This window comes from Python bivittatus, unplaced genomic scaffold, assembly GCF_059951505.1.
Source record: "Python bivittatus isolate LINGU-HERP-01145 unplaced genomic scaffold, Pbiv_v1 ctg000090_np1212, whole genome shotgun sequence".
In the NCBI taxonomy this organism is placed as follows: Eukaryota; Metazoa; Chordata; class Lepidosauria; order Squamata; family Pythonidae; genus Python; species Python bivittatus.
Window position 1 is genome coordinate 1828525 of NW_028277046.1, and position 27937 is coordinate 1856461.

Genomic DNA, 27937 nt, shown 5'->3' on the forward strand with positions numbered 1-27937 from the left:
TGGGGGGTACGGTTCTGGGTATTGTTGAAATATACACATTGAGTTGCATTGGTTATCCCCAAGAGATTTAGAGCCATTTGCCTTTGATTAGTCCAGGGTCTTGGTATGGGAGAAGACCCAAAATGATAGAACATCCCCCCCCTCCCACGGGGATCATCCCCAGTGATCAAAGCTGTCTGTGCCAATTCTACGCCTTTATGTTGGTCATCTCCTCCCTGCCTTAGTTCAGTTCCTTTTAAGTTTTACTTTGAGTCCGTCTCCCGGTTGGGCAGTCCATGGTCGGGGGTCGGGAGCTCGCTTAACCCGATGGTAGTGGGTCCAACCCCCTGTCAGGTCCGAACCGCTGATTCAGTTGTCAGGAGAACTTGGTATGGTCCCTCCCAAGACGGCTTCAGCTTCTCATCCTTCCACGTCTTTATCAGGACCCAATCCTCTGGCTTGTGGGGGTGTTGGTCTTTCAGCAAGGGGGCCGTTGAGCGAGGAGTCCCTGTTTTCTTAGAGACAAGAGAGATTGTGACAGTACCAAGAGATACTTTCTCAGGAAGGCATCCTTTAGCTCGGGGATAGGCTCTCCCATTGGAGCCAGGAAAGGTCTTCCCATCATCAGCTCGAATGGGGAGACCCCCACATCCTTGCGAGGGGCTGTCCGCATTCGAAGCAGGGCAACCGGAAGTGTCTTTGTCCAAGGTAGCCCTGTTTCCAATCCCAGTTTGGTGAGATGTTGCTTCAACACCCCGTTGGCCCTTCCCACTTTCCCACTGGAGTCAGGATGCCAAGGGGTGTGGAGTTCCCATCGAACCCCCAGGCTCCAGTACCACGGCTTTACAGTGTCTATCAAAGCCTGCACCCCCCGTGAGACCCTTCGTGCAGTTTCTCCACCATCCCCCTCATGTCAGCACGGCTCACTACTGGGGTCCCCTCAATTGTAACCCAATGACCTGCTTCCTCCCTGCAACCTTCCCTTTCCAGCAGCTGTGAGTAAACCCCGTTCCAGCCAAATTTTCCCGAAAGTGTGCACTACTCCCCAGGCGTATCGCGAGTCTGTGTAGACAGTGAGGGACACTCCCTTTCCCAACTCTAGTGCCCGTTTCAAAGCGTGCACTTCACACAGCTGAGCCGACCAGTCCGCTGGTAGTGCCCCCTTCTCTATTGTCTCTCCCTCCGCCGTCACTATCGCATATCCTGACTTCCTTTGTCCCTGCTCTACTCGGCTAGACCCATCCACAAACCAGACCTCACCCTCCTCCAGCGGGACCGCCTGCAGGTCCTCCCGGGTCTTTGTTTGCAGCTGCAACAGGGTGGAGCACTCGTGCTCCGCCGGCTCCCATTCTTTCCGCTCCCCCGCAAGAAACTCCGCTGGGTTCAAATTCCTGTCTGTTCCTACCACCACATCAGGACTTATCCGGAGAACTGTCTCATATTTCAACATCCTTCCTTCTGTCATCCAAGCAGCCGCCTGCTGACTAAGCACACTTAAGATCTGATGGGTTGAATGGACAATCACGGGGCTCCCAAAAGTGAGTTTTTTCCCTTCTGTCACTAGCACAGCAGCGGCAGCCACTGCCTGCACACAAGTCGGCCATCCCCTCACCACTGGTTCTAGGGCTTTGCTCAGGAAGGCCACTGGTTGATATTTCCCAGCCCGTCTCTGAGTCAGCACTCCAATGGCGGTTCCCCCATGGGCTGTAACGTATAGGTGAAAGGGGGGGCCAAGTTCGGTAGAGCCAGAGCCGGGGCCGTCACCAGGCTCCTTCGTAATTCTCCCCACTTCTCTGTGTCCCCGTCTGTCCATTCTACCCTGTCAGATGATCCTTTCAACTTCTCATACAGAAACTGAGCCTTGCTCATGTACTCATCTATCCATAGCCGGCAATATCCTACTAGACCCAGAAACCGCCGCACCTCCGTTTTAGTATGAGGGGGCTTCAACTGCATTATCCCCTGTATCCGAGAAGGATCAATCAACTTCTCGCCCTTCCGGAGTACATGTTCTAAATACTTGACCTCCCTTTCCACAAATTGGACCTTCCCTTTTGACACCTTCAATCCTTCCTCAGCCAACCAGTTCAATAAAGCCACTGAGTCTTCTCTCACCTTTACTTCCTTCTCTCCAGACACCAACAAATCATCCACATACTGCAGCACCCGAGAACCCCCAGGGGCCCGGAACCCCTGGAGTTTCTCTTCCAATGCCTGTCCAAACAAGAGGGGGCTCTCGGTGTACCTCTGAGGCAGCACCGTCCATCTCAGTTGTTGCTTCAGCCCACGCCTCCCATCCCGGGACAGCGGGTATTGGGCTTGCCGCAAACCCGTCACCCCTGGTTTCAAGGGGATGCTAATTGGGGCGATGCGAAACCGACCCGCCCCCCCCTCCCCTGCCCATACCTCAGGGTTCACAACCTCCACATCCGCCTCTCGCAACAAACACATCCTTTCTGCCTGTTCCACATTCCACAGCTCCACTACTAGACTACCCATTAGATCCCTTCCCAGCAAGTTCACTCTCGCCTGTGGGATCAGTAACACATCTGCAGTTACCTCCTTCCCATTCCACTCCAGTCTCACTCCCTCCAGTACGTCTGCCTTGACCGGAGAGCCTCCCACCCCCATCCCCGATACCGACGTGCCCCGGGATTTTCGCAATCCCTGGGATCGGTTGGCACAGCGATGTTCGAGAGGCTCCGGTGTCCACGAGGAACTGCTGTTCCTCGCCAGTGGGACCCACCGTGATGTTTACCAAGGGTTCCCCGTGGGTCCCGGTTGGGGAACCATGACCCCCTAGTCGTACAGGGGGAAACTCCTCTCATGTTCTCCCGATGTTCAGCATTATTGGGATCCCAATTTGGGTCTGCCAGAGGGAATTTAGTATCTGCGGCCGGGGCATTTGGGACATTTGCATTCCTTTGCTCCCAAGCCCCGAGCGCAGCTCGCCAAATCTGGCCCCTCTCTTCTGGCGTATAGAGGTGGGCTAAAATGTAATTCAGTTCCCCCAGGAGTATTCCACCGGGCCGAGAAAAAGTTCCAATTGTTCGGCGGCGGTATGGGCGTTCTCTTGCATACGAGGGAGGGTCTTTTTTTTTTTAATTCCCTCAACTCACTGGGTTTGATGGGAACCGTTACGTAACTGGTGACGGTCACCCCCTGTGCATTCGTTCCGTTCGGGACTTCCCGGACGGGGAAGGCACTGGCCGACCTTAGAATAAAGGGCAAGTTCTGAATGTCTTGGTTCAGCTGGTCCAGCTCTTTCCGCAGCCCGGGATAGGGTGGGGGCGCCGGAGGGGGAGCGGTAGGAAGAGGAGGAGGAGGAGGAGGTGGCGGCCCCCATTGAGGTCTAGTCAGCCAGAGGTCCTCCTCCTCATCCTCCTGTTCTTTTTGGACAAAAATTTGGCTAACTTGGGTCGAGGCCCCTCCCAATGAACATGGAACCAGACTTCCACATAGGGTTCCTGTGTTAACATTTTATGCTCCACAATGTAGTCTTTTAGTTGGGTCACCCAGTAATTACTGGGGATTCCAAGAGTATCCCAATGGTAGGGGAATTCGGGGTCCACTAGTGGATATTTTGGCCATTCTTTAGTGCACAAAGTTATCATGGTCGGTTTTTCCAGACCCCTGGTGAATGGACACAACCAGGGTGTCTCCCATTGTTGCAACAATTGTCCTAATGGAGAATCCGTGGGGATTCCCCCTACTGCGTTTTTCCCACTGGCCCCTGGCCTTACACTCTTACTCTGCGCCTTACCCATCCTTCCTGACTACGTTTCCCACCTTACAGAAGGTCCCGGACTCTTCTGTCCCCTTGCGGCGTCCAACGCCTCGTAACCACGCTAATCTCCCCGAGATTATGGGTAGGCTGTACTCACCAGACCTCCCGGAGGTCTCCTCGTCGGCCGACTTCCTCTTTACTTCTGTCTGACTGGCGATTGGAGTCCCGTCCTGGACCCGACTCCGGGGAAAACGGGAGACACCTCAACGGGGTGTTACGGCCGATTACTCACCGGTTCCCCACAGTCCGGTCCACGTCGAGGACTCCTGGCTGGCTCGCCAATTTTGTCAGAAAACGACAGACACGGGTTCGGTTATCCAGTAGACAGAAGTTTTTATTGGGCACGTTTGCAAAGGTGGGTCCCTCCCGCAGCAATGGAGGAACCCCGAAGCACGGTCTGACAGGTTTTTATACCCCCTATCTGTCCTCCCCCTCCTACGAGGGCTTGGCTCACAATCTCACCTTTTTTACCGCCCCGGAGCGCCGCTAATTAACCGCAAAACCGCAGACATTCCACTTTCCGAATCCAATCAGCGCAATACACATTGCAATCCCCACTTGACCCGACAGCCGCCCCCTGCCGCTTCTCTTCACTCTGGAGCGAACGTGCCTCTTGCCTGCAGTCTTTCCTCCCTCCTGCCGCCCCTCTCCACTCTGGTGCGAGTGTGCCTTCTGCCCATCCTCCCTCCTGCCGCCCCCCCAAGGCTGCCCCATGGTGCACAGCGCTCTCCCCTAGCAAACATGGTTCGTTTGAGGCCCTCACTTCTCCCTGCCTTCTCACAAAATGAACTTGAACCCGAGTCTCCCTGCTCTTAAACCAGCATTTTTAGCCCCTACACCAAACAGGCTCTCAAGCTGACCCAACTCAGCCTATTTTTCTGGCTTCACAGGACTCTGAAGCCCAGAGAAGCTGCATTCGAAGCTGCCCTCCAACTAACCAGGGTTAGTTGGTAACCCAGTTTAGAGCATTGCACAAACTCAGCTCCACCTCCCTGGGGTGGGGTGGGGTGGGGTGGGGAACAAGGCTTTCTGCTTCAACCTGCCCTTCCTATTTACAAAATTCAAGGGCCAAAATGCCAGCCTCCCTCAGGCCTCTCATCCTCACAGGCCCTAAATCAATAAATCGATAAATAAATAGATAAGCCAGCGTTTGGCTGGCAGAGAGTAACACATATTTATGCTGTGCTGGTTAAGCTTCCCTGCTTCGTTACTTTTAAACGGCCCTCCTTTCTAAATGTATTCATTTACATTTACGAAAAGCGACAACCGACCAAGCAGCCGCCCGCCCTGAATTGGCGGGCGTTTTAAAAGCTGCCATGGCAATGACGCGAGTGCGCAAGCGCGAGGTTGCCATGGCGGCCAGGCTGACTCAGGGAAATAGTTTCGTGGGTTACGCTGGAGAGTGCGTCCTTTTCGTAAAGCCGACCGCAGCAGCCGCGGACTGCGTTCCGCTGACGTAATCGAGGATCATAGATTTACGAAATCTCTACAGAAATAGAGGAATTAGATTCCGAGGTCATTTATACAATTTATTTTTGTTACCATCCCGCATTTTTCGCGCTAGGACTAGTATACTAGCCTGCACGTTAGTCTAGTTAGTATAGTCTAAAGCTTCCGGAAGACAACCGTTGGGTCGTTGGAACGTGAGCCCGAGTGGTCTGAATTTAGCGGGCGTCTTTCGGAACGTATCTCTCTATGGGGTCGCCAAAAGTCGACATCGCCTTGCTGGCACGTAATCAATCCATCAATTTCCGAATAGGCAGGCGTACAATTGATCTACATTAGACGAACGCTAAAGGCCGTTCTTTGCCTTAGAGCGAGGTAGATTTCTAATTCCCGGAAGTCGCGTCTCTAACATTCGTAACTCTATAAAGGGAATCGCTTCCCTCTCGCGTTCTGATGACGCGAAGCCCTGCGCCGCGCCGGCACTTGATGACGCCCCAATCCGGCGACGATGAGAAGGGAAGAAGAACCCCGAGCGGCTGCGCCACTTCTTCCGCCGCGATGCCGCTGGCCGTGGAGGCCGGGCCGGCTCGCCTGGTCCGCTCCGCCCAGAAGGACGAGCTCTACCGGGGGGCGCTGAGGAACAGGGCCGGCGCCGCCGTGGCTGGCCTGGCGGGTGAGGCCCCTTCGCCTTCTCGCCCCCTTGACCCCCGGAGCCGTTTCTGGCACCCTTTTGCCTTAAATGGGACTTTAAATGTAAACAGATGCATAAATAAATATTCCTACAGTTCCTATCTGTCTAGAAGGCCAGATTTGCTTGCGAAGCAAGATGTTGGCCCTTCAAGCGAGAGGGAAGGAGCGAGCCCTGTTCAGTTTTAGAATTGCCTCTTTTGTCATTAATCAGGACCGTTAACCAGTATCATTTAATCAGTTCAATGTATAAAAAGTTCCATAACAAGCACCAGCAGTACACAGCAGGCTGCTATCCTTAATTTTGCATCGCTCATTGGAGGGGTGGCGGTGGTATTTCTTGAACACCCCATGTTGGTTGGAGAAACTGAACATTTTCTGGTAAGGTAATTCCATATTCTGGCTCCTTAGGTGCTAAAGTTTGGCTAGAATGGCAAAAAGAGATCGAGCTGCTCGCAGACGTCGCCTATTTCGCCCTTACTACCCTTTCAGGTAATGATCGTATCCAAATTGTTTGGCCTTGATGATCCGACTCAATATCTGACCGTTTGAAGTTTACTGAAAGTTGGAGGGGGCCATCAGGTCTAACCCTATACCCGGTACAGGAATCTAAATTAAAGAAGATGGCTGTCCAGCCTTTGTATGAAAGGGCGGCCTCTACCTCCCTGGAGAATTGGTTCCAGCCTCAAACCTTAACCCTCCCCATCCACCTTCTTTTCTCAAAGCTAAATACTCCAAATTCCTTCCCTCTCTCATCACGGGGTTTCAATTCCCGTCCCTCCGTCCTTGATTGCTTGTCAGAATCCTTTTTAAAATGCGTTCAAGGTGGGGTCTGACCAGCCCAAACTAAAGCTGATCAGATGCCCCACGATTAAGAGCTATGCTTCTGTTGATAGAGCCTAAACCTGCATTGGGAATAATCTCTTCAGGGTTTCCATTGTTTATTGCTTCCCCCCCCCCCCAGGTTATCAAACTCTTGGTGAAGAATATGTCAACGTTATCCAAGTAGATCCATCGAAGAGGAAAGTCCCTTCATTAACACGCAGGGCCATTTTGGTGTCTCTGCACACCGTCTTGCCTTACTTGTTAGACAAGGGATTGGCCCAACTCGAACAGGAGCTTGAGGCAAACTCCAGCGGGTTGCAAACTCTGCAGAGCAGGAACTTGGGTGGATTCCAAAGCCGGACATTGCTGCGAAGTTGGATGCAGAGACGGGTCAGCCGATTAATGGAGTGGCAGAGAGTATTTCTCGGTCGGGCTGTTCGTATCGTCAAGCAAAGTCTCCCAGTCCTCCGGAGGTTGCACTTAGCCGTCTTTTATATGAATGGCATCTTCTACCATTTGTCTAAAAGGACAACAGGAATCACATACGTGAGTGGTTCCCTATGCTTCTGTTTCTCAATTGGGCACGGTCACAAACGTACAGAATGGGGTGTTTACTCAGACACCGTTTTTCTTTCTGGAAGGTTCCTTAAATGACAAAACCGGGGATGTTACGTGTTCTAATGCTTACTTAAAAATACATTTTGCCTCGTTTTTCACTAGAAAAACCCCTAAATCACCAAATACCAGTAATGAAACGTTTGCATCTTCTGGCATAAAAATTATTGCAGTATGATTTCACTAACTGGGAGATACCCCACAAGATGAAAGCTAACACCTCAAAGCATTAATCTATTTGGGGGTAGCTGAAGCTCTAGAAAGGACTTGGTCTTTCCCACACACAAAACATTTGAACAGAGCCATTTCTGTGACAAAATCTCCCTAAAGTACTTAACTGTTAACTTACCATCAGTTGATGGCTTTGCTTGACTCTTCTGTTCTCCAGTTACGCTCTGTAGGATTCTCCGAAGATGACCAGGCCATTCGATCAAGTTACAAGCTACTTGGGATCATTTCACTCCTGCATCTGGGGCTGATGCTCAGCATCTACGCCTACAACTTCCAGCATCGACAGAGGGCGAGAAAAGAATGGAAGCTACACCATAACCTCTCCTATCAGATGTATAAAGTCTGGGCATTATTTGTAAAGGGGGAGGAGAATTGATAGCAATAGTGGCATCTAAGTCGCCTTTGAAATTCAGGGTTTGATCTTATAGTTGGGAGTTATGTAGTGTTAGAAATATAGACTTGTAGCCATTGTACTTTAAAATGTGTTATTCTAGAGGGCTTTTATTGTAGATGTAGAATCTGGATTTCCAGCCTATGGAATATTGAGTAATAAAATAGTAAAAATACATAACTAGAGTACATAATAAGACCAGAAGGAAGGCCTTGTTTGTAGATTCTGAGATTGCCTGGAAATAGCTTCCTAGTTCCCTGAAACTTTTCTCATTTCTTACACACACACCAACCACAGAATCCATCTCCCTTTCGGAGTTGCCCCAAAGGGGAAGAATAACTGTCTACCATCGTTTCCTTCAGACAACCTGAAGAGAGGATCCTTAACCGCAGCTCACGCTGCGCTCTGTGCTTAGAAGAACGCCGGCATGCCACGGCCACGCCATGCGGCCACCTCTTCTGCTGGGAATGTATTGCTGCATGGTGCAACACAAAGGTGTGTGCTGACTCCCTCAAGCATTGCCCAGAAGCACAATATACTTTTTCTTATTGTTGTAAATGTCTACAGCATGTATATACAGGCCTTAGTATTTCCCTTTTTCCTTGAGAGATAGAACTCTCTAGTACCTAGTGTCTTTGGTACAGGGAAAATAACTCAGTATTAGGTGATATTCTTTACAAGCAGAGAGTTACAAGTTTTGATCCCCAAATCTGCAGCTAAAAGTTGGAAATGTTTATCTGTAGCTCTGAAGAGCCACTGCTAGTCAGCTGTAGGACCACTGTTTTATAATGTAATATTACGTTTTAAATGGAAAGCCATACTGGTTTATGCTTTAAATCATGTGAAGAAGTAAATTCTTTACTGAAAGACCATGATGGTTTTTAAAGAAATTCAAGGGGTTTACATTTCCTAATACATTTTTTTTCTTCCCGCAGGCTGAGTGTCCTCTGTGTAGAGAGAAATTTCATCCCCAAAAGTTGATTTACTTACGACACTTCCGTTAAACTGCCGCCTGCCAGATTGCGAACTGCTAAGAGCCAACGAAAATACAAGCTTTGACCAAGCGCAAGACTTTATTTTGATATTAAATTGCTGTGACCGAACGGAAGCCAAACATTTGACTTGGGATACAAACCTATCCATTTATAACACAAACTGCTGTCGATCCACTTTTGTCTGAGAGGGTTTGAGGTCAGGGAGCGAGGAGCACCTGAGAAGCAGTTTGAAGTTCTTAGACCTTTACCCAGCCTAGGAAATTTGAATTCTGCAATTTTGCTTTAAGCATATTTTCAGAAACAATAGCAACCCCCCCAACCTTACACACTACCACATAACTAAATTCTACTTATGGTGGCGTTTAAAATGTTTCAAATCCAGAAGGGCTGTATAATGTAGCCATCTTGGATACCAGTCTTGTAAAACAGAGGCGTACAGGGCTTTGGATTCAATTCTACAGACACAGCTGCTTTTACAGTTCACAGATCTGGCTTCTGTAAGCACCTTTGGGGAATCGAATCTGAAGCACCGGACAGCTCTCTTGAAAAATCACTCTTCAAGCTTTGGTGCCCTTGTTGCATCTGCTGCTCAAAGTATACATGTTTGTGGGTCTTTCTCTATTGCTATCTTCTGAGTTTAATGCGCCTCGAGCTGGCAGAGGAGAATCTCTAAATTTGACACAGCAATCAGAGGAAATATCAATATTGATACCAAGAGACCATGAAATGCACCCTTCCTGGTACTTCCGACATACTGCCCCAGGCAGCAGGGAGGAATCTTGGAAGTCCAGCAACACCTGGAAGGCCACAGCTGATGTTCCCATCACCCAGGCTACCAAGCCTTAATTGTGTGGTTATGTCTGACTGGTTCCAATAGCATTTGCTTCTGAAAAGCTGATTAAAGATCCCATTTCTAAATGGAGGGGCACTGACACTTTGTCCCTTGTAGTCAAGCTGGAAAAAAGGACATGTTTCCTTTTTTTTTTTTTTTTACATAAGAAGCAAAATTTCCTATCGCATGAAGAGCCCACAACCTGCTTTTTTTAAAAAAATAATGCTGTAGGAGAAATCGACCTATATGGCACAGAAGATTTAAATATGTCATCACTCTGCCAAAATGCAATGTAAACATTTACTTTTGGAGTTGCCAGTAAGTTGCTACTTTACCTTTCAAGATAATATTTGTACAATAGTGCAAAGGGCTGTTTTTATTGAGACAGCTAAAATACAATATTCCACAAGATTAAATTATATGCGTTTAAGAAAGCAGGATGGAGAGAAAACTTTAAACGTAATACAGTTCTTTACATTGGTTTTATAAAGACTGCTGAACCCAAGAAAGGGACAATGTCTTTTAATAAAGTTTGGAATTTAAAAAGTCACTTAATAAAACCATTCATAGCTATATCACATCAAAAATGTTTTACATGCAGGTTGTTTATTTTTAGATTTCTCTCCATAGAAAATTAAAAGCTGGGTTAAAACCCCATAAAATTCAGTCTGCTGCGTCCAATCTAGATGCATCTTGGAAAGGGCTATGAAGCAAACTTTAAAAAAAAAAAAAACTCAAAGAAATGTGTCAAAATACTCTTTACCTAATATTATATATACATGTAATTATTATTCCAGGCCTTTTCCAAAATTTAAAAAAAAATCATGGTAGTTAAATTTTGAATAATTACAAAACAGCTGATGACTAAACAAAACCCCCCCAAAAACCACCCAACCCATCATCCACCTCTTCGCCCTAAAAGCCAAGTCCGATTCCTCCTCTCAGTCAATGAAGACAGGTTTATTTTAAATGCCCAAATTAAGTTATAATAGGCACAGGGGTATCAATTACCTCTCTAAATCCAAGGGATGTCAAAGTTGAACGTTTATCACTGCATCCCATTCTTGTATTCTGATTATCTCATTTCAGCAAGGTACAGGGTACGTACTGGATTGGAGAATAAAAAAGGACTCCCCCCCCCCAAAAAAAAACAACTCTCAGGATTCTTCCATTCCATACCAGCTGCAGACCTTCCAAAGAATATTCTGCTTCAAATTCCCTACCCACTTTGCTCTGCGTGCACGAACACACACGTTTGCAATACGCACAAGCGGCCCCTTCAAAAGCTTGCGAAACCACCAGCCAAACTTGGAAGTCCAAGATCCCAGGGCCCACACTGTGTGCTTCCTATGAAAGACACGCATGTGTGTAAATGTGCGATAGCTGCCTTTGCCGAACAAAGAAAATTGGGACGGGGGGGGAGAGCAGGCTGTGGACGGATAAAACAGCAGCTTGTTCCCACAGAGCAACACATTCAGAAGATGCAGTTAAAATGCAGAATTCTCCTGTGACACCGAAAGGAGTGAGAAACCAGACCCACAATCAACTGAAGAGACAGAAATGAATCTTCTTAATCACCGCCCTCTTATTGAAGACTTATTATGAAGGACAGAGGCATTGTTACAATGGCTCAAAACTGGTCTTTTAATTATAATGCAGGAAGTTGGTCAGCAGGTTCCAAATTGGATTTCTAGCTAGCAAAAGTCTTCCCCACGTCTTCTTTCCCTTTGTATTTCCTCTTGCCATGTGTGAAAGGTATATATCGATATTTTATCATATGCTGGAACAAAAAACACATTTCTTAGACACCCCCTACCTACCTCTCTATCTCCCTCCCTTCTCTCCTCCCATCTTCCACAATGCTAGAAGCACCTCCAAGTGCTGATCTATTAGACAAACAAGGGTTCTGTTCACACATTAAGCTACAGTTTTCTGTGCAGGACACACTTGATGAGGGTCATGAATTAAGCCACAATTTAAGATGCTCTATGAACTCAAGCCAATAAGGCTCACCCAACAGATCAGGGTGAAGCAATCTGCGACTTAGATTAATTTTGGCACAGTGCGATGCGCAGCCCCAAACAAGCTACGTTTTGGCAATGGGTGAAGCCAGCTAAATTTGCTTGGCATGAAAGGGGGTTCGAGAATTTTGTTACTTAGGATACGATCAGTCTCTGGCTGCGTTCACACATTCCTTAAACAGGAGGAGAACTTAGCAGCTGCGCTTGTCCAGCATGCAAAACCCTGTTAGGTATATTTATTTTGGTTCCAAATGCTGTGCCAGCCCCCCTATGGGCGAATTCAGTGATCACGTCCCCTGGCATTGCAGCCATGATGTCCCAACCATCTCCCCCTTGCTGCAGGGTCTAAAGCCTTCCGTCCTCACCTTGATTTGCCTCTTCATCGTGATGCAGAACAGCATAATGAAATACATCACAAGAATGGGCCAAAAAACTGGAACATTGAAAGCCTCGAAGAACGTGCACGTCATGGCAACAAGAATGCCTTTAGTGGCAGAATGCCTTTGGAAAAGAAATCAAGCCGGGGTTAGCACTTACAGGACATGTGCACCCCAAATCTTGCCTTGACACTTCTGGATCAGTAAGCTAACTTTAACCCCCACCAAAACCACTGTCCATAAGCAGATTTCAAACTGCTGTTCAGAAGTAGGAAAGAGCACATCCATTCAAAGAGGGCATTAAAATGAGCGGCCGCCACCAAGAAAGGGACAGCAATTTGATCAAAACTGTGGTTTGCTGATTAGTCACCGCAGGGCTTCCAAAGAGCTTCAACTCCATTAAATCTCACAACTGAAAGGTAACAGGAGAGAGACTGTGAACAGCCTCTTGTGTGTCAAGAAGCAATGCAAGGAATAACTGAGAGGGAGAGACGTTGACTAGGGCCCATGATGGAAGACATGAAGGGTGAGGTTGAGATCCAGCTGAGTGTCTCAACCTTGGTAACCTGAAGATGTATGGACTTCAACTCCCAGAATTCCCTAGCCAGCATGGCTGGCTGGGGAATTCTGGGAGTTGAAGTCCACATATCTTCAAGTCGCCAAGGTTGAAAAACAAAGCTCTATGGGAAGGTCAGAAGAGCACAAAAGGAAAAACCTATTCAAAAACCTATTTGAAACCTATTCAAATTCACTCACCAAAACTTGAATTCTGGCAGCCTGCGAATAAAGGGCCGAAATTCTTCGTTTTGTTTCGTGGGTAATGAAGGCCCTTCATCTGAAAAATGGAAACATAAGGATTTATAAACAGCAGCTCCCTCAAGGATTGATTTAATGACAACTAAGTTAGGATTTGTTCAAGATGACAACTTGGGGGGAGAGCCTGTTCAGCAGGCAAAGGTGGGTTCAGGACCTGAATTTTTTTTTGCACGATGTACGTTGCAAGTCCCAGGTTCCAGAACCCCAAATGGTATACCCATTTCACGTCCAAATAATGCTGGAATCTACAAAGCTTATTTAGAGAGCGGAGCGTCACAGGGATCAAGTCAAACAGTCAATGAGTTTTTTAGATTAGCATGTTGCATAAATACATCCTCCAGCAACAGAGATCTGAGCCCACAGACAGCTGTTTCCAATCTGATCCCCTAAGACTAGGCTATTAAATATACCATGATTGCCCTGAAGATAATGCCAGATCAATTTTATCCAAAATAAGGTACAAAGAATACAAAAGGATCAGCATGTTGCGTGGAAGGAAAACTGCAGTGCGGCTCCTTAGAAAACCCAAAACGTAAATTAGCCTCATCATTCAAAAGTGACAGAAAAGGGATTTTAATCCAATGGGGAGGTGGGGAGGAATAGAGAAATAAATAAATTAGGAATTCTAACAAAAGTTTGGTCAGCATTCTCCCTACTCATCCAATGATTAAAAATCAAATATGCAGTGGGACAGCGATAAACCAGTTCCTGTAGGGAACGTTACAATCCTGCCTTCCACAAAACATGCAGTGGGGCTGGCACAGAAAATAATCGAGTGACAACCCAAAAAAACACCACAATCATATCCCAAAAGTTGAATGTTCTAGGGCCAAATATATCCAGCTTCTCCACCTGGCGCTTCAACTACAACTTCCAGAACGTGCCCCTTGGTGAAGGCACCAAATTACCTTGGCCCACTTGGATTGTCCCAAGCTGTTTCATCTTGCTGGAAAAGCAGTTGGAGGGTGCCTGGCCTCCCATTGGAAGAGCTGAAGCACCAGAAGTTGAAGACAGAGCTCTTCTGAAGAGTCTTTAGGCCTGACACTTGTCTATTTTAGATGGTTCAAATACAATCAATCAATCATCTCCAGTCATCCACCACATTGAAGAAGGTTGCTGTAAAACTGCTGGGCTCCTCCACTACATTAAGCCATAGTCTGTGGAACTATGGTTTATAGAATCAAGCACAAGTTGCTGAGATTACACAGGACCCTAAGCCATAAACCATGGTTTAAAATCCAAGTGGAGGGGTACACACAAGATACTAAACCCAATGCCAAAGAAAAATCACTTTGTGGTTTATGTGAGGTGTACATCCAAACAACACAGTCCGGGAACAAACAAGATCAACCACAGCCATAGAAAATTTAAAAAAAATTGCCAATATTCTGGCTTTATACCTGAATCCTCCATGAGCGAGGGATCGACCTTTGGCGACAAGAAAGCTATGAACAGGTTTAGGTGGTAGATACCCAAGGCGTATGTCACAATATACCAACCCTGGGAACAAGAAGATGGATTTAAGAAGCAGGATGTCAGATGGGAACTTAGTTTCAAGGACAGAAGTCACAGACCCTGCCCCTACCCCAGAGAGTCCATAATTAGCAATGCACAAGGGTTCGTTGGAAGCAAGGAGCAGAGATCCTACAAGATCCCCAGCAGCACGGCTGATAGTACAGATTGTTGGAGTTGTACTCCAAAATATCTGGAGGCCCTTGAACCAGGAGGGAAGAATAATGGACATGAAGCAGGAGATAACAGAGGAACTATTAGTGCAGTGTTTCTCAACCTTGGCAACTTTAAGGTGTGTGGACTTCAACTCCCAGAATTCCCCAGCCAGCATAGAGTTGAAGTCCACACACCTTAAAGTGCCAAGGTTGAGAAACACTGCAACGGTGAGAATAATAATAATGAGGAACAGCCATTCTGATCACTGCGAGGGACAAAACGGCAAGGCTTTAACCCCAGAACTAAAGCAAGTAGATAAACAAGGAACAAAGCAAGGTAAGAATAAATGGCAGAAAAAGAAAGGATGTGATTTAGATTTCCATCCTCAAGCCTGCCTATTTCTGCCAGCAGATATATCTGCAGGTGAAATTCTCCAGAGCAAGATAAACAAATAAAAGCCTTTGTGTATCCCATAGCTACTTTTTCCAATTCCAAACAGGTTTCAGGGCTTGGAGGCAAGGTCCAAAGATTTAACCTGGGAAGCCAAGAACATGGGCAGAGAAACACATCTTGAACTGGCACAAAATGAAGCACGCCATGGATTAACCACCTGCTGGCCCTAATCAGCAACAGGGGTCTCAGATTAAGTCAGAGAGCCTCAGCTCTTCTTACCTGCAGTAGATAAACTCTAATCATGTAGATAAAACTTAAACCCAACGTTACGACCCATCGGACTGCAGTATATGGAGTAGATTTGTCTAGCCAGGACTGGTAAATCTAGGAGAAACACAGGTTAGATTTTCAGCACGTTCACTGATGGCTGAAAGTGGCATGTCAGTGTCTCAGCCTTACAAATCCCGCGACTGGGCCTAACCGTGGCTTGTGGAATAAGCCCCAGCTAGACAGATTCACCCAACGCGCTTCTTCCCACCTCCCGGCAGAGGCCAGAGAAGTCACTTCACTACTCTTTTTTTCTCTTTCTGCTTCAACTTATCGTTCAGGGGGTGCACCTTCCAGAGATATTTATGGATCTCTTTTGCCAACTCACCTGTCCAAGTCTTGTGAAAAATCTATAGACCACAGAAGGCTTGCCATGGATGGACTCACCGGTACTGTCCCCTTCTGACATTGTTGCTGTGGGAACAAAAACAAGAACATTTCAGCATATCACTCTTGCAATGCAAGTAGGGCATGCCCCTTTTTTGCTGCAATACACTTACTTGAATGGGCCTTCTCTAGAAGAGAGGGGTGAGTTTCTTATTTAGGCATGGCATGAGTTACCATTCTATAGCAAAATCTCTCTCTCTCTCTCTCTCTCTCTCTCTCTCTCTCTTTCTCTCTCTCTCCAGAGGAGAAGCTTGTATGCATGAGTAGTAAGCTAAGCTCCTCCTTGTGGCTTAAAGTATAAAGGGAATGGCACAGAATTAAAACCAGGGAGAGACAAGGAGAAAAACAAAGTCAGGTTTCCCGCCAGCTTCATAATATTTGCAAGGTTTTTAACCAGTTCCCAGTTTTTCTTGCAAATCACCCGCGGTAAGAAGAAATTCAGTTAACTCGGCGGAAGGGCTCACTGGCCTGTTTTTTTGGCAGAACGGAAAAATAGCCCCGCTTCTCTCCCCACTGGTTTCTGTGAAACCTTTCCCCACCGCTGTGATTTGGTTCATGAGCAAACTTTGCCCCACCCTGCCGGTGTAGAGAAGCTGTCTCCGATTTTAAAAACAGCACCTTGCCTAAAGCGAAGGCAACATGAGCAAAGAGGACATCAGAACATCCCTGCCTGAACTGCACGATGGCCCCGGCTTGATGCTTAAATGCCTACTTTTAGTCATGAAGAAAAAAGCTAATTGGCCCAGGGCAGTCATGCCAATCTAAAAGGCTTTACTGCTCTGTGTTGTGGTTTGATTCTGAGGAGGAAAGCCGTTCCGGAGACTGATCACAAGGCTGGGTGTGAAAACCTTTTAGAACCAATAAATCATGCATACTTCCCGCTTGGCTTTGCAGACCAGATGAAACACTAATACAATATCTCCTGTTCTTTTGACAGCTACATTTCACTCGGGGATGTGTCTGTAGAGTACTACAGTTCCTATCTGGAACACAACAGGCTTCAAAGCAAAATCCACTTTTCATTCAAAAGGGGAGAGATGAAACTTGATTGAAAACCTCTGATGGGCCCTAATCTTCTCTCCCAGACCAAAAAAAAAAAGTCTCCTGTGACTTGGTCTTGGACTGTAAATTAGCATTAAGACTTAGAAGAGTCTCCTATTCCTTAAAACCATTCTTTTGTAGCTTTGGGTTAGGAAAAGGGTGAAAAGCTGCATTTCTCTTTAAGCAACTCAGGGAATCTCTGTAGCCGCTGTGCCACATCAGCGAAAGCAATGATACAACTTCCTGGTATGTCATGCTTGGAGGGTGGAGCAAAAGGAAAACCAGTTTCATTCCAGGAATGCTAAAGCGACTGCCAATTTCACCAGTACAGTATGTTAAAAGCTGCATAACAGGGAAATATGACTGGGAAATCAAAGCGGAAAGAAACTTTGGCCCATAATTTGGAATCCGCTGGAACGTGAACCAGGGTACTCATGATTTCAGCTTGTAAATGGGGTAATTATAGCTTTTCAGTAAAGGTGAAAGGACCACCCAAGGAAAGAAGGCAAGTTATAGGACTATTAGGCAAACCAAAAATAATTCCCATGCCAGCCAGCAGTGAGAATATTCTCAGAATAGCTTAAAACAAAGAAGGAATCCATAATATGGCAATGAATAGAGAATTCCAAAAGGATAAACACCAATAAAGGTGAAGGTTAAATATAAAAGATCTTGGCTTGATACCAGGTTAAAAAAAAGGCTGAATTCACACATCACTCCAAATTGTAATTTAACTGTGACTATTGGTGGATCAACCATCAACTGTTATACGCTGGGTTTCACTCCACTCCACACAGCCAACAAACCATGTTTTACAACCAGAATAGCTGAGTTCATACATGTGAAACTGAAGTTACACCAATGGCAGAGAAAATTCTAGCCAGTGGGAAAGCGGTGAACTCAAGAGGATGAGAATAAAATGTGCATGCAATTTGTCACCTCCCAGCATACACTTTCTTGATTCAAGCTTAAAGACTTTTCTGGATGTTACTTTGAGCCCCTTGGAAAATGCAGCCATCTCAAATCCCAATATGACAAATGAGGGAGCTGTGTTAGGAAAAGAGTAGGAAGGAAACACATTAAAGCTATAATTCTACTAAAATGAGAGGATGCTGGATAAGGCTATAAAGTTTCTATAAACAGAGTTCCACTTTTAAAACAAATTAAACTGAGAAGTGCAACAGCTACGCTAGAGGAAGTATTCTCTTTCAAGGAGGCTGTCAAGCAAACTTGGCACTTCATAACAGTTCACACACAGTTCACTAAACATAGTCTTGAAATACTACCCTTTCCAGTCCAAAGCAGGTTTGGCTCTATCAATTTTGGAGGCCATTCAGGGCCAGTGATTAACTATTCCAGTTTCACTTTCCTTTAACTCTCTTCTTAGGCATTAACTGTTATAAACGTGCCAAGATTTTTCTTCCTACCAGGTACCTCAAGGCAAGCAAGTTGCAAAAGTTGTATGCAAGCCGTTGAACGTACCGATTCTCACCACCATCAAGCACTGCCCCAAAGTTGCACACGCTGTTCACCATTTTCCACCTGTGGACAAGTTAAGCTTGGACTAACGTAAGTGTTCTCGCCGCAAAGCCAGGGTTAGAATGTAGGTGCAAGCCCTTGTGTGTCCTACTCCTGAGCAACTACAGGAGCACTCACAAGAAAAGCAGAGGGGGGACTCTTAAGAATAATGGATTGGTGAAGATCACAGCAAAAAGATTCAGCCTGGCCCAGAGTTTCAACTTGATGTTCCGTTCACACACTACACCAAGCAATTATTTAAGGTTTATGAATCACAGCGGCTGCATTCTCACATAAAACTCATCCAAATGAACTTAATTATGGCTTAGGGTATCGTGTGAACCCAACCACCAATGTCTCCTAAGAGGAGACAAGCGGAAAGCATGATTTACAATCTATTAGCTGCAGGTTGTAGAAGAAACATTGAGAAAAAACTCCACAGGGTGTGAATTAAAGAAGTATCTCCCGGCTGATGGCTGTAGTTAGTTCATGCTCGATGTTCATACCATTCAGCAACCTGGCTGAAGGAAGAGTAATTCTTTTAAGATCACCCCCAGATTCAACCACCTCGACCAGCCACCTCCAAATTCCTTCCTCGAAACAGATGGCATCAATTGCTAGAAAATATGGATTAGCTCAAGCCATCTGTTATCAAGCCTGGCTGGTCAACTACTGTTGGCTGAGTTCCTCCCTTGGGCTAAGCCAAGATTGATGGATAAGGCACCCCTGGTTGGGCTAAAGCTTCACAGCTGGTTTTGTCGGCCAGAGGACTGGGCTTGAATGCCGGTTATCTTGGAATAAAAGATCCAGGTCACACGGGATGGAGCTCTCCTGGCGTTGCAGAAGGGAGAAAGAAAACTGCGCCACTTCGGCTAGCTGTGGAAGGGGGGGATAATGACAACCACCTCCAGCCCCCCATTAGAAACTTAGGGGGAGATCTGGGTGCAAATCTCCACGCCATCGTAAAGCTCACTGGGTGAGGCCAAGCCAGCTGCTCTCTCTCAGCCCGGCCTACCTCACAGGGTTGTGGGCTAACATGAGGTGGCCTTGAGGTCTCGGGTAAAAATGGGACACCCCTCATATAACATGAGGGACCAATATTCAGCTCCCTAATTCAAACCCAGCACTCAGAAACACCCCTCCCCATTTCTAGGCTGCAGTTCCCGCTGCCCCGGCCAATGCCGCTGGCTGGGGATGATGGAGGTCGGAGTCTAAGGGATTTGGTGGGAGAGAGTCTCCCCACCCCCCAAAAGGAGGACGCAGAGCCCCCCCGCTTGTCGGTGCGAGAGCCCCACTTTGGAAAACTGGGGAGGGGGCAGAAGCAGCCCAGCGCCCCCCCCCCGCTCCGGGGCATCAATGAAAGGCGGGTCCACTCAGCCCCCCCGCAAGCGCCCCGTATCTCCCCCGCCCCGGGAGACCTGGTTGCCAAGGCCGCGGCCGGGCCGAGCCGGGCCCGCGGGTAACTCACAAGGCCGCGCCGGGTGTCCCCTCCTTCCGCTTCCCGCCCCGCCTGACCAGGCAGAGGAGCCGCCGCCGATCCCGACTCCTCCTCCTCCTCCCGAGATGGCGGAGCCGCGCGGCCGGCGGAGGAGCTTCCGCTACCGGGGCGAAGAGGGGGTGGAGGGAGGCTGGCCAGGCAGCCGGGAGGCCGCCCACTGGGGCCCCTGCCCCGACAGGCGTCTCCGCGGGGAAGGGGAGGCAGGCCTGCTGGGCCAGAAGGAGCCTCGCCTCGGCTGGAAGGCCCTCACGCTCGGGGAACTACAAGTCCCAGAACGCCCCACTGCCCTTGCGGAGGCGCCGCACGGGTGGGAACTACCGCTCCCAGAGTGCCTCAGCCAGACAGGCCGGTTGAGGCATGCTGGGAGCGGTAGTCCCCAGCTCCCCGGAGAGGCCAATTGGGCCGCGGCCAGCCGGGTTCTATTTTCGACCCTTGGGACCGGCGCTCCCGCCGTCCCCGACCCTTGGCCCGGCCGGCGCGAGGGCGGAGCAGGGGGGTCCCCGCCCCGCCCCGGAAGCCGCGGCCGGCCCGCGCTCACGGGTTAGGACGGGCCAACCCAAGGCGATCGATCGACAGCCGGCCGTCCTCGGCCCGGGTCACCGCCGGGATCGAGGAGGCCCAGGCTCACGTGCTCGCTCCGCCGGGGAAGCGCTTTGGGCCGGTCGCGCTCTCTCCACCCGGCCTACCTCTCAGGGCGGTTGTGTCGACGAAGGGGAGGAGGAAAAGCGGAGAGAAGCGTTTCGAGCCGCTGCTGAGGACGCGCGGTTTAAGCGCTCGGCCGTCCAGCGCGTTTGCGGCCACGTGGCCCGCGAACGCGACTGGCGCTACGGGCGAGCCCGGCGCCCCCAGGCCAGCCCTTGTGGCTGGCTCCGCAAGCCAGGATGGTTTAGCGTGACGTGCAAACCCATCCTGCATTTTACCTGGGTTCTCTCTCAACCCGGGACCCTCCACACGGTTGGATTCCAACCTCCTCCACTCCCTGGACCATGCGGGATGGGGATTATGGGAGCTGCAGTCCCGCCCCGATGCCAAATTAAGGAAGGCATTAAGCCGCCCCTCTACTTCCTCCTCCCTTCTGGGCACACGGCCTCTCCGCGCACGCGCACCACGCGAAAGCCCCGGGCTTCTTCCCCCTCCCCTCCAGAAAAGGAAGCCCCGCCCCCTAGCAACGCGGCAACCAATCCGCGGCGGGATCCGGGCAGCGTCCCCTGAGGGAGACGGGCAAATGGCGGCTGAGCGGGCTGCCTCATACTATGGGGAAATGAAGGACCAGCGAAGGAATGGTGAGAGGGTCGCGGCTTCATGGAGGGTTATTGGTTCTGGAGGAGGCGAAGGAAAAGGAGGCCGGGAGGGGCGTCTCTCTGCGAAGGGCTCGGTCGGCTCTAAATGGAGCCTCCTTGGGCGGCAGCAGTCTACCAGGATGCGCGTCCGACGGCTGGAAGGGCAGGCCGTGGGCGGCAGGTGTCGGGCTGGGGGAATTACAATTCTCAGAATTCCCTGACGGGTTTTTAGTTTATTTAACGATTTGTTTGCTTGAAATTACGCGCTGAAGGCGTGCACGGGTTAGGGAAGCCTGCCATAGGATGCCAAGGGAGGCTGTTGGTGAGCTTCCCCGGGGGACATTTATTTATTCTTCATAAATATAAATAAATCTTTCTTCTCCTTCCTCGCTGTTTCCAAAAACCAGCCGTGCTGACGTACCTTTGAGGTTATTCCCTCAGCCGTTTTCAGGGGCCATCTTTAAGAAGAGTCTTTCTGAGGAACAAACACTTCCTAGCGGGGAAATGTTGGGCCGGGCCCTGTGGCAGGGGGAATTTTATAAACATTTTCAGCATTTCGTGATTTAGGATTCTAATTTGATATACACTCATGTCTAACTGCAGTACTTGTTTCCCCTCAGCACCACAACAACCCTGTGAGGTAGGTTAAGCTGAAAGAGAATGACTGGCCCCAAATCTCCCAGGGAGCTTCCATGGCTGAAGGGAGACTAGCACTTGTATCTCCCTGGTCCTAATCCAACATTTAACCACCATAATACAGTGTTTCTCCATTATAGCCCCTTGTGTACAGTAAAACACTTTTAGGTTGCCTCAACTGAACGTAAGGTTTATTTCCTTTTCTCCAACAACGCATTAGCCAAACTGGAGAACCAAAGCATTTCTATCAGCAGGTGTTGGGAAACTTGCTTGTTTATTTTATCCAAGTATCTGTGATAGTCCTGTCATTTTTGTATCTTTTATTTTACTTCTCTTGCCCTCAGGTTATGGACGTTACGTTTATCCCAACTCCTTTTTCAAGTACGAAGGACAGTGGAAGCGAGGGAAAAAACATGGTAAGGAATCAGAAGATTTCTTTCTCTCTGATTTATTCAGCAGGGAGCGTTAGACACGGCAAGTGTCTATAGCAACAAAAGTTGCTGTGTGAAGCATTTCTGCACAAGGTGCTAGTGCAAACCACAGAGACGTGAAAATGAAGAAAAGTGTGTTGTGAGGTCACCGTGCAAACTCCATCCTGTGCAGTGTCAGGATGCAAGTAGCTAAATTGGTGGAGTTTGAATCATGATACATCTTTTTTTATTTGCTCGCCCTTCTGCATACCCATGTTTCTGCATCAAGGTATCAGCTGGCCAGTCAGCCACCTGTGCCCTCTTCTGTAATACTCCACTGTACATACTTCCTCCCATTTTCCATTTCTCCTTCATCAAAAGAACTTCAGTATTTTGTGGCCACCGAGCTTTTTTTAAATACTTTTTAAGGTATGACCAAGAAATAGAGTCTCATCGGAGGTCAGCCAATACAGTGAATGGCTGAACACATTTCTGGAGTATCAGGTCTTTGAGTATTAATTGGCTGTACTGCATCTTTATTATTATTAAATATTTATTATTAATACACGTAGTCCCTGGGTTAAGAATGCCCAGGTTACAGATGACCCATAGGTAAGAACAGAGCCTACTGTAGCAAAATTTGAGTTAAATACACAACGGTTGGAGTTAATTACACAATGCTACTTAGACAGTATTATACAATAATTCTGTTCTGGCTTACATACAAATTTGACTTAAAGACCTCGGGAACGGAACTCGTTCTTAAACTGGGGACTACCTGTACATTTTAATTATTTATTCGATAGAAAATATGGTAAATGACTAGCAAGTTAAAAACAGTGAAAAGAGAATTAAAACATACTCTGGTTTCTCTTCAGATTATTTAAATTTTTCATCTTTAATATAGTCACTTTTTGCAGTTGATCAAGATTCCAAATTCCTGTTTTAACCTCAAAATAGAGTAAGGAATGGCCTTACCATTCAGTATTTCCAAAGAGAGATGTATTTGATGGAATATATTTATATTCTTGACCATTAGATGGCATCAGAGTGATAGCTTTTCACACCTACAGTATTTCATAATTTATTGCACTGCAATTGGTTAATCCTTAAGAAGCTGCAGAACTCCTTGGTTTTTTTGCCCCAATGGACTAATTTGACCCCTCACTGGAAATTTGATAAGCAGGTACCACACAGAACACAAGTATATTAATTTCTGTGTAAATTAAACTATTGACCACAGTGGTGTAAACTAAAAGGTGCAAGTTTTCTGTGAATCAACTTTATTAGTGACTTTATCACGTGCGAAATAGAACATTTCTGAAGACTGTCCGTCTTTGCAAAAAGAGTCCAATAAATTTAAGATTTCAAACCCCTGTCATGGCAAATGCCTTCTTTCAGAGAAGTGACATAGAATTGCACTGTTAATCTGAGTGTGTGTTTCTCTCTCTTCCTCATATTCTCCAATCCATTGAGTTCGTCAGTGTGTCAAGGCAACTTCTATTCTTTACCCAGAATGCATTTAAATGATCTTTGTTTTCCAGGACATGGGAAGTTACTGTTCAAAGATGGGAGTTATTATGAAGGCGAATTTGCGAATGGAGAAATTGTTGGCCACGGACTCAGATACTGGGCATCTACAGGTTAGAGTTGTGACTGGTGCCTATTATAAAACAAAAAAGATGGTGTGCAATCTGCTTCCATTAGTATTCCATTCAATATCCCCATTCCCAGATTTGGGATGTTTTGTTCCATTCTCCCTTTTCATGGATTTTCTATTTCTTACCCGCTTGGTCAGCCAACTAAACACCTTTAGTCCGCATTCAATATTTTGGAGCCTTTTCTGTTGAGTTTATTGTTGCTTTAAATTTTGGCATTCTTCCGAGCACGATGGGGGAAAAAATGCCTCTTTTATTGCCTCAAGTGTATTGGATTACGTACAATAAGAACCTCACGGCTGTCTGTGTCAGTCTCCAGGCGTGACACCATCGTTCCCATCATGTCAGCTAGAAATTGTAGGAGATGTGTCTTATACAAAAGGGCTCCCACGTAAGAAGTTGTGTTGCTGTGAGTTAATAAGCGCTCAAGCACACCTTCCTTCCCCAAGTATATGTGTTCAAAGCCGAAATGGAATGCTTTACAGCAAAGTCCTGCACAGCTACTGCCAGGCATTTCACACTGAAGCCCCAATTGTAATGGAATGTATGTTGCATAGTATGTGAAATGGCTAAAGCAACCCCGTGCTTAGCAGCATTATCTTGAGATAAGTCCCGCTATGTCCAAAAGGACTTGGGACTCTCCTTTAATTATATTCAGCATACCACCTTCTCCAAAATGGGGAATTTGAATGAACATGTGCCACTGAAAAGCTGTTAGGTTATCTATGAAATAAAAATATTTCTTCATCTCCTTAACCATAAAAAACAATCTTTGGATCTCTTTTATTCTGTTCCTTCTTTTTTTTAGCAGCACTAATGTCTTTTTAAGATACCTTGGTTGTAAAAACCTGACAGAATAGGGACTATGATTCCATTAGTTTGTAAGATAAAGACCCAATGAACACTTTCTTTGTTCTTGAAGCTGTCCTGATAATAAAAAAAGCAGCTGGTAATTACTCACTTGGAATGTCTCATGCTGAGAAAGGCACCATCAAAATCTTTATGGGAATAGCAAGGATTATTAAACTGCATTTGCCAGAACTTCCCCTGAGTTTTACTGTACTGTATTTTTGGTTCAAGGGAATACTTATTCCGGCCAATTCCTCTGTGGAGAACTTCACGGGCACGGGGTCTTTCGTTATGGAAATGGTGGAAAATATGAAGGAGAGTTCTCCTATGGGATACGAGAAGGTAAATTGGGCAGAATCCATGAAACCAGGGTGGGATTCATATATCATGCTAAGCTGTGCTTTATTTAAACATGGTTGCTCAACAAGCTGTGATGCCCACGTATGCACGCATGGTGAAGCCATCAAGAGATTTACGCACCATCTTTGGTGTGTTGCCAGCTCCAGCAGTGTGAACCCAAGCTAGCTGAATCCCTGGTGGTTGGAAAAGTGGGAGAGAAATCTCCCCCAGTGGCCTCTTGCACACATGTATTGGTGGGTTAGTTAATTAGCGGGGAAATGAGAACGTTCTTCTTCAGAATAGGTTTGAGTCTAGGAGCATTGCATTATCACTCCAGTCCGGTCAAGATACTGATTTGTAACCGGGGTGCAAGGAAACAAATATTTATGAAAAGCATATTTCCCAATTTGCTAATCCCTTCCACTGGCCATATCCCAGACTACAGCCAGGGTCCCACAGCTGTTAAAGAAAAGGCAGCAACATCTGTTACAAAGTGCAAAGGCACAAAAACAGTGACACACCCGCAATGCCTTGCTTGCATCATGACAACTGGCAAAGTACATAAGTCGTGGCCTTTGCCTGATGGTGTCGTCATGCGTATGTGACTCTTGGACCCACCTTTGCATAGTCCTGAGTGGAATAATGACTGCTTTCCGCCTGCGTCCGGTGTCAGTTCAGTCAGTAGTTAGTATCTTCCTGAGTCAGCAGCTGTCAGCCTTACTAGCTAGATCAGATAGGAAACAACCAGGTGAGCTAATTCTACTTTATGGTAAGGTTACATTAACAGAATCTTGCAAGTCTGAAAATACAGTTCTCCCCCGTCTCCTTTACAGCCTGAGAAACTAGGGAGGGTCCCTTCTGAGCCTCTTGCCCCACTCACTATCCAGCTGAGGGTTGTGCTGTCTCTTATCTGACCATTCCCTAAGCAGTGTCTCTTGGCCCAGTCTCCCAAGGTCTTTCCCACATACCATCACAGCAGCTTTCCTCTTGCACAAGTGCCTGTACTTCAGAAGAGAAAAAGTTGCTTTCTCCTAGTGGTCAAAGGATAAAACATAACAATCAGCAGGATTTTTCATTGGAGTCCTGTGAAGGAATGGTTGGGTGAAGGCCGCGCTCGAGGAGATAAGCATTCCCTTAGCCCTCAACAGGAGCGTGGGAAGTTTAAGAAGATGAGACTGGCACCACCCTAAGGAATTCACGGTGTTGTGGCTTGCTGGCTTGGGAAGTTAGATTCAGTCTGGACAGATTTCTGTCTTGAGGTAGAAGCTAAGAAACGCAACAGAACTGTATCTGCACTGTCTCGGGGAGTTCTTTGGGCTGAACCTGACAGGTCCTCTCCTTTCCTAAATAACTTTAGTTCTACCTTTCAAATCAGGTCCTTTAGAATAGCCAAGAAAATGTCAGCATTTATGCAGTAATTAGTGATATATTTTTTTAACCTTTGGCATTGTTTCTTTCTGTATAACATCTGCTTGTTTCAACCAGTTCCCTTTGTTTCCATGCAAAATCTTCTTCATAGGCTACGGATCACTGACTGGAAAGGACGGAGAGACTTACCAAGGATGCTTTCATAACAACAAAAAACACGGAGGAGGAAAAATGACTTTCCCGTGAGTTTTTCTGATTATTTTCTAGCCTGAAACCATTTAGCTGGTTTCAAGCTAGTGATTTTTCAGGAAGGGGCAGCAACCAAGATCCACAGCTAGTCACAGAACCCTGGAAGAGCAAGAACAGGAGAGAAGCTAGATGTGGCGTATAACCACTTAATATGAGTTAGTCTGATTTATTGAAGTGCGTTCTTTCCCTGGGTTCCCGTTGTGGGATTTGTGTCTGGCCTAGCACCGTGTGTGAGCCAAGCTAGAGAGACTCCGTTGTACATGTGAACAGGACCAGCATGACTTCAGAAGCCAAACAGAGCTAAAGAAACCTTTGCTTAATATTGTCTGCAAATGCTCCCAAGGTGTCAAAAAAGTAAATTCTCCTTCAGGTCAAGCTTCGCTCTTGACGACTTCGTGGAAGGGACCATTTGGTTTTCTGGGCGACGGTCTAGAAGTGGTTTGCCCTTGCTGTCTTCCAGAATATCTTTTCAACTTCTGGGTCAAGCTTATAGCCCTGGAATTTCCTGGCCGTGTCCCATCCAAGTGCTTAACCAGGCCTGATCCTGCTTGGCTTCTGAGCCCAGATAAGGCTGGGAGTTGCTGCTATCTATCTATTGAGGCAGCCAATGCGTGTGATGTGATGCTCAGTTTATTGCCAGCTGTTTTTCAGAATATATCACTGGTTATTTTTTAAATTTGTTTTGTTTAACGGCTCACTACTGTTTTAAGAAATCCACTCTAATTTCATTGATTGTGTTACAAAATCATAATGATCATGGGGTTTAGTTATATGATTTTCCTTATCTCTATCCTGTTTTTCCTCCAAGGAGGTCCGGGTTCATAGTTTTCCCCCTATTTTATTCTCATGGCAATCCTTTAGGGTAGAGTAGACAGAGAGTTGATGAGTAGGGCAACAGCGAAGGTAGAAATTTGAATCCAGATCTTTGTACTTCTAGGCTTCACCATTATATACCCAGCATTCATTTTTGTATGGTTCCCCCAGATGGAGGCCCTGGATACTTTTAGTCGGAGAAACGTGTGCATTTTTTTTCTTTAAAGTCCATGTACTGAGTCATCTAAAATAAATTCTCCTGGCTCTTCCTTTTTAGAAATGGGGATGAATTTGAAGGCGACTGGATCCTGGATCAGAGACAAGGCCATGGAATGCTTCACTGCCCTGATGGAACCCTGTATGAGGTATAAGAGAGAATGCAGTGGCATAAATTTGTTTCATAAACTGAATGAATTCCCTTTTCTAATCCTGTAGAAGTTGATGCCTTAGCTGTAATCCAATCTATCAGTTCTCTTACGCTTCTAATGATTACATTTAACT

The 27937-nt window shown here is 46.9% G+C and overlaps 3 protein-coding genes across 12 annotated transcripts in view; 2 read left to right on the forward strand and 1 right to left on the reverse strand.

Annotated features, from left to right (window-relative positions):
- Window positions 1-5688: 5688 nt before the first annotated feature.
- On the forward strand, window positions 5689-9957 carry PEX10 (peroxisomal biogenesis factor 10). The gene is made up of 6 exons (XM_088136713.1): window positions 5689-5885; window positions 6311-6391; window positions 6864-7270; window positions 7728-7903; window positions 8324-8456; window positions 8897-9957. The coding sequence occupies exons 1-6, from the start codon at window positions 5699-5701 to the stop codon at window positions 8963-8965; spliced, it is 1053 nt and encodes a 350-aa protein (XP_087992839.1). The 5' UTR covers window positions 5689-5698; the 3' UTR covers window positions 8966-9957.
- A 551-nt stretch (window positions 9958-10508) lies between these two features.
- Window positions 10509-20884, reverse strand: RER1 (retention in endoplasmic reticulum sorting receptor 1). Of its 4 annotated transcripts, none has more exons than XM_007422558.4 (7): window positions 20755-20884; window positions 15719-15804; window positions 15343-15447; window positions 14403-14502; window positions 12943-13021; window positions 12175-12310; window positions 10509-11568 (listed from the first exon to the last, which is right to left on the reverse strand). In XM_007422558.4, exons 2-7 carry the CDS (start codon window positions 15797-15799, stop codon window positions 11479-11481), a joined length of 591 nt encoding a protein of 196 aa, XP_007422620.2. In that variant the 5' UTR covers window positions 15800-15804; window positions 20755-20884; the 3' UTR covers window positions 10509-11478. The 4 variants fall into 4 exon arrangements, with proteins under 4 accessions (XP_007422620.2, XP_025033524.2, XP_087992841.1 ...); XM_025177756.2 differs by lacking the exon at window positions 20755-20884 and adding an exon at window positions 20521-20539; XM_088136715.1 differs by lacking the exon at window positions 20755-20884 and adding an exon at window positions 19755-20138.
- Window positions 20885-20983: 99 nt separating this feature from the next.
- MORN1 (MORN repeat containing 1) overlaps window positions 20984-27937 on the forward strand; it is a 169672-nt gene continuing 162718 nt past the window's right edge. For all 7 annotated transcript variants that reach the window (XR_015795470.1, XR_015795469.1, XR_015795471.1 and 4 more), the window contains exons 1-6: window positions 20984-21117; window positions 22095-22166; window positions 23705-23803; window positions 24899-25009; window positions 26526-26616; window positions 27714-27801. Coding sequence is in view for 4 of the 7 variants with exons in the window: in XM_088136711.1 (XP_087992837.1) it covers window positions 21060-21117; window positions 22095-22166; window positions 23705-23803; window positions 24899-25009; window positions 26526-26616; window positions 27714-27801 (519 nt within the window). In the remaining 3 variants the exon portion in view is untranslated. The remainder of the gene's footprint in view (window positions 21118-22094; window positions 22167-23704; window positions 23804-24898; window positions 25010-26525; window positions 26617-27713; window positions 27802-27937) is intronic.

Excerpts from the sequence above, each read along its gene's own strand:
- PEX10 (XM_088136713.1), top strand. The coding sequence starts at position 5,699 with ATGACGCCCCAATCCGGCGACGATGAGAAGGGAAGAAGAACCCCGAGC. Across the intron at positions 7,904-8,323 it reads CATAACCTCTCCTATCAGAT|ACAACCTGAAGAGAGGATCC; the intron begins GTATAAAGTCTG and ends CGTTTCCTTCAG. Across the intron at positions 8,457-8,896 it reads CTGCATGGTGCAACACAAAG|GCTGAGTGTCCTCTGTGTAG; the intron begins GTGTGTGCTGAC and ends TTCTTCCCGCAG.
- RER1 (XM_007422558.4), bottom strand. The coding sequence starts at position 15,799 with ATGTCAGAAGGGGACAGTACCGGTGAGTCCATCCATGGCAAGCCTTCT. Across the intron at positions 15,448-15,718 it reads TTTTCACAAGACTTGGACAG|ATTTACCAGTCCTGGCTAGA; the intron begins GTGAGTTGGCAA and ends TGTTTCTCCTAG. Across the intron at positions 14,503-15,342 it reads TTAGAGTTTATCTACTGCAG|GGTTGGTATATTGTGACATA; the intron begins GTAAGAAGAGCT and ends TCTTGTTCCCAG.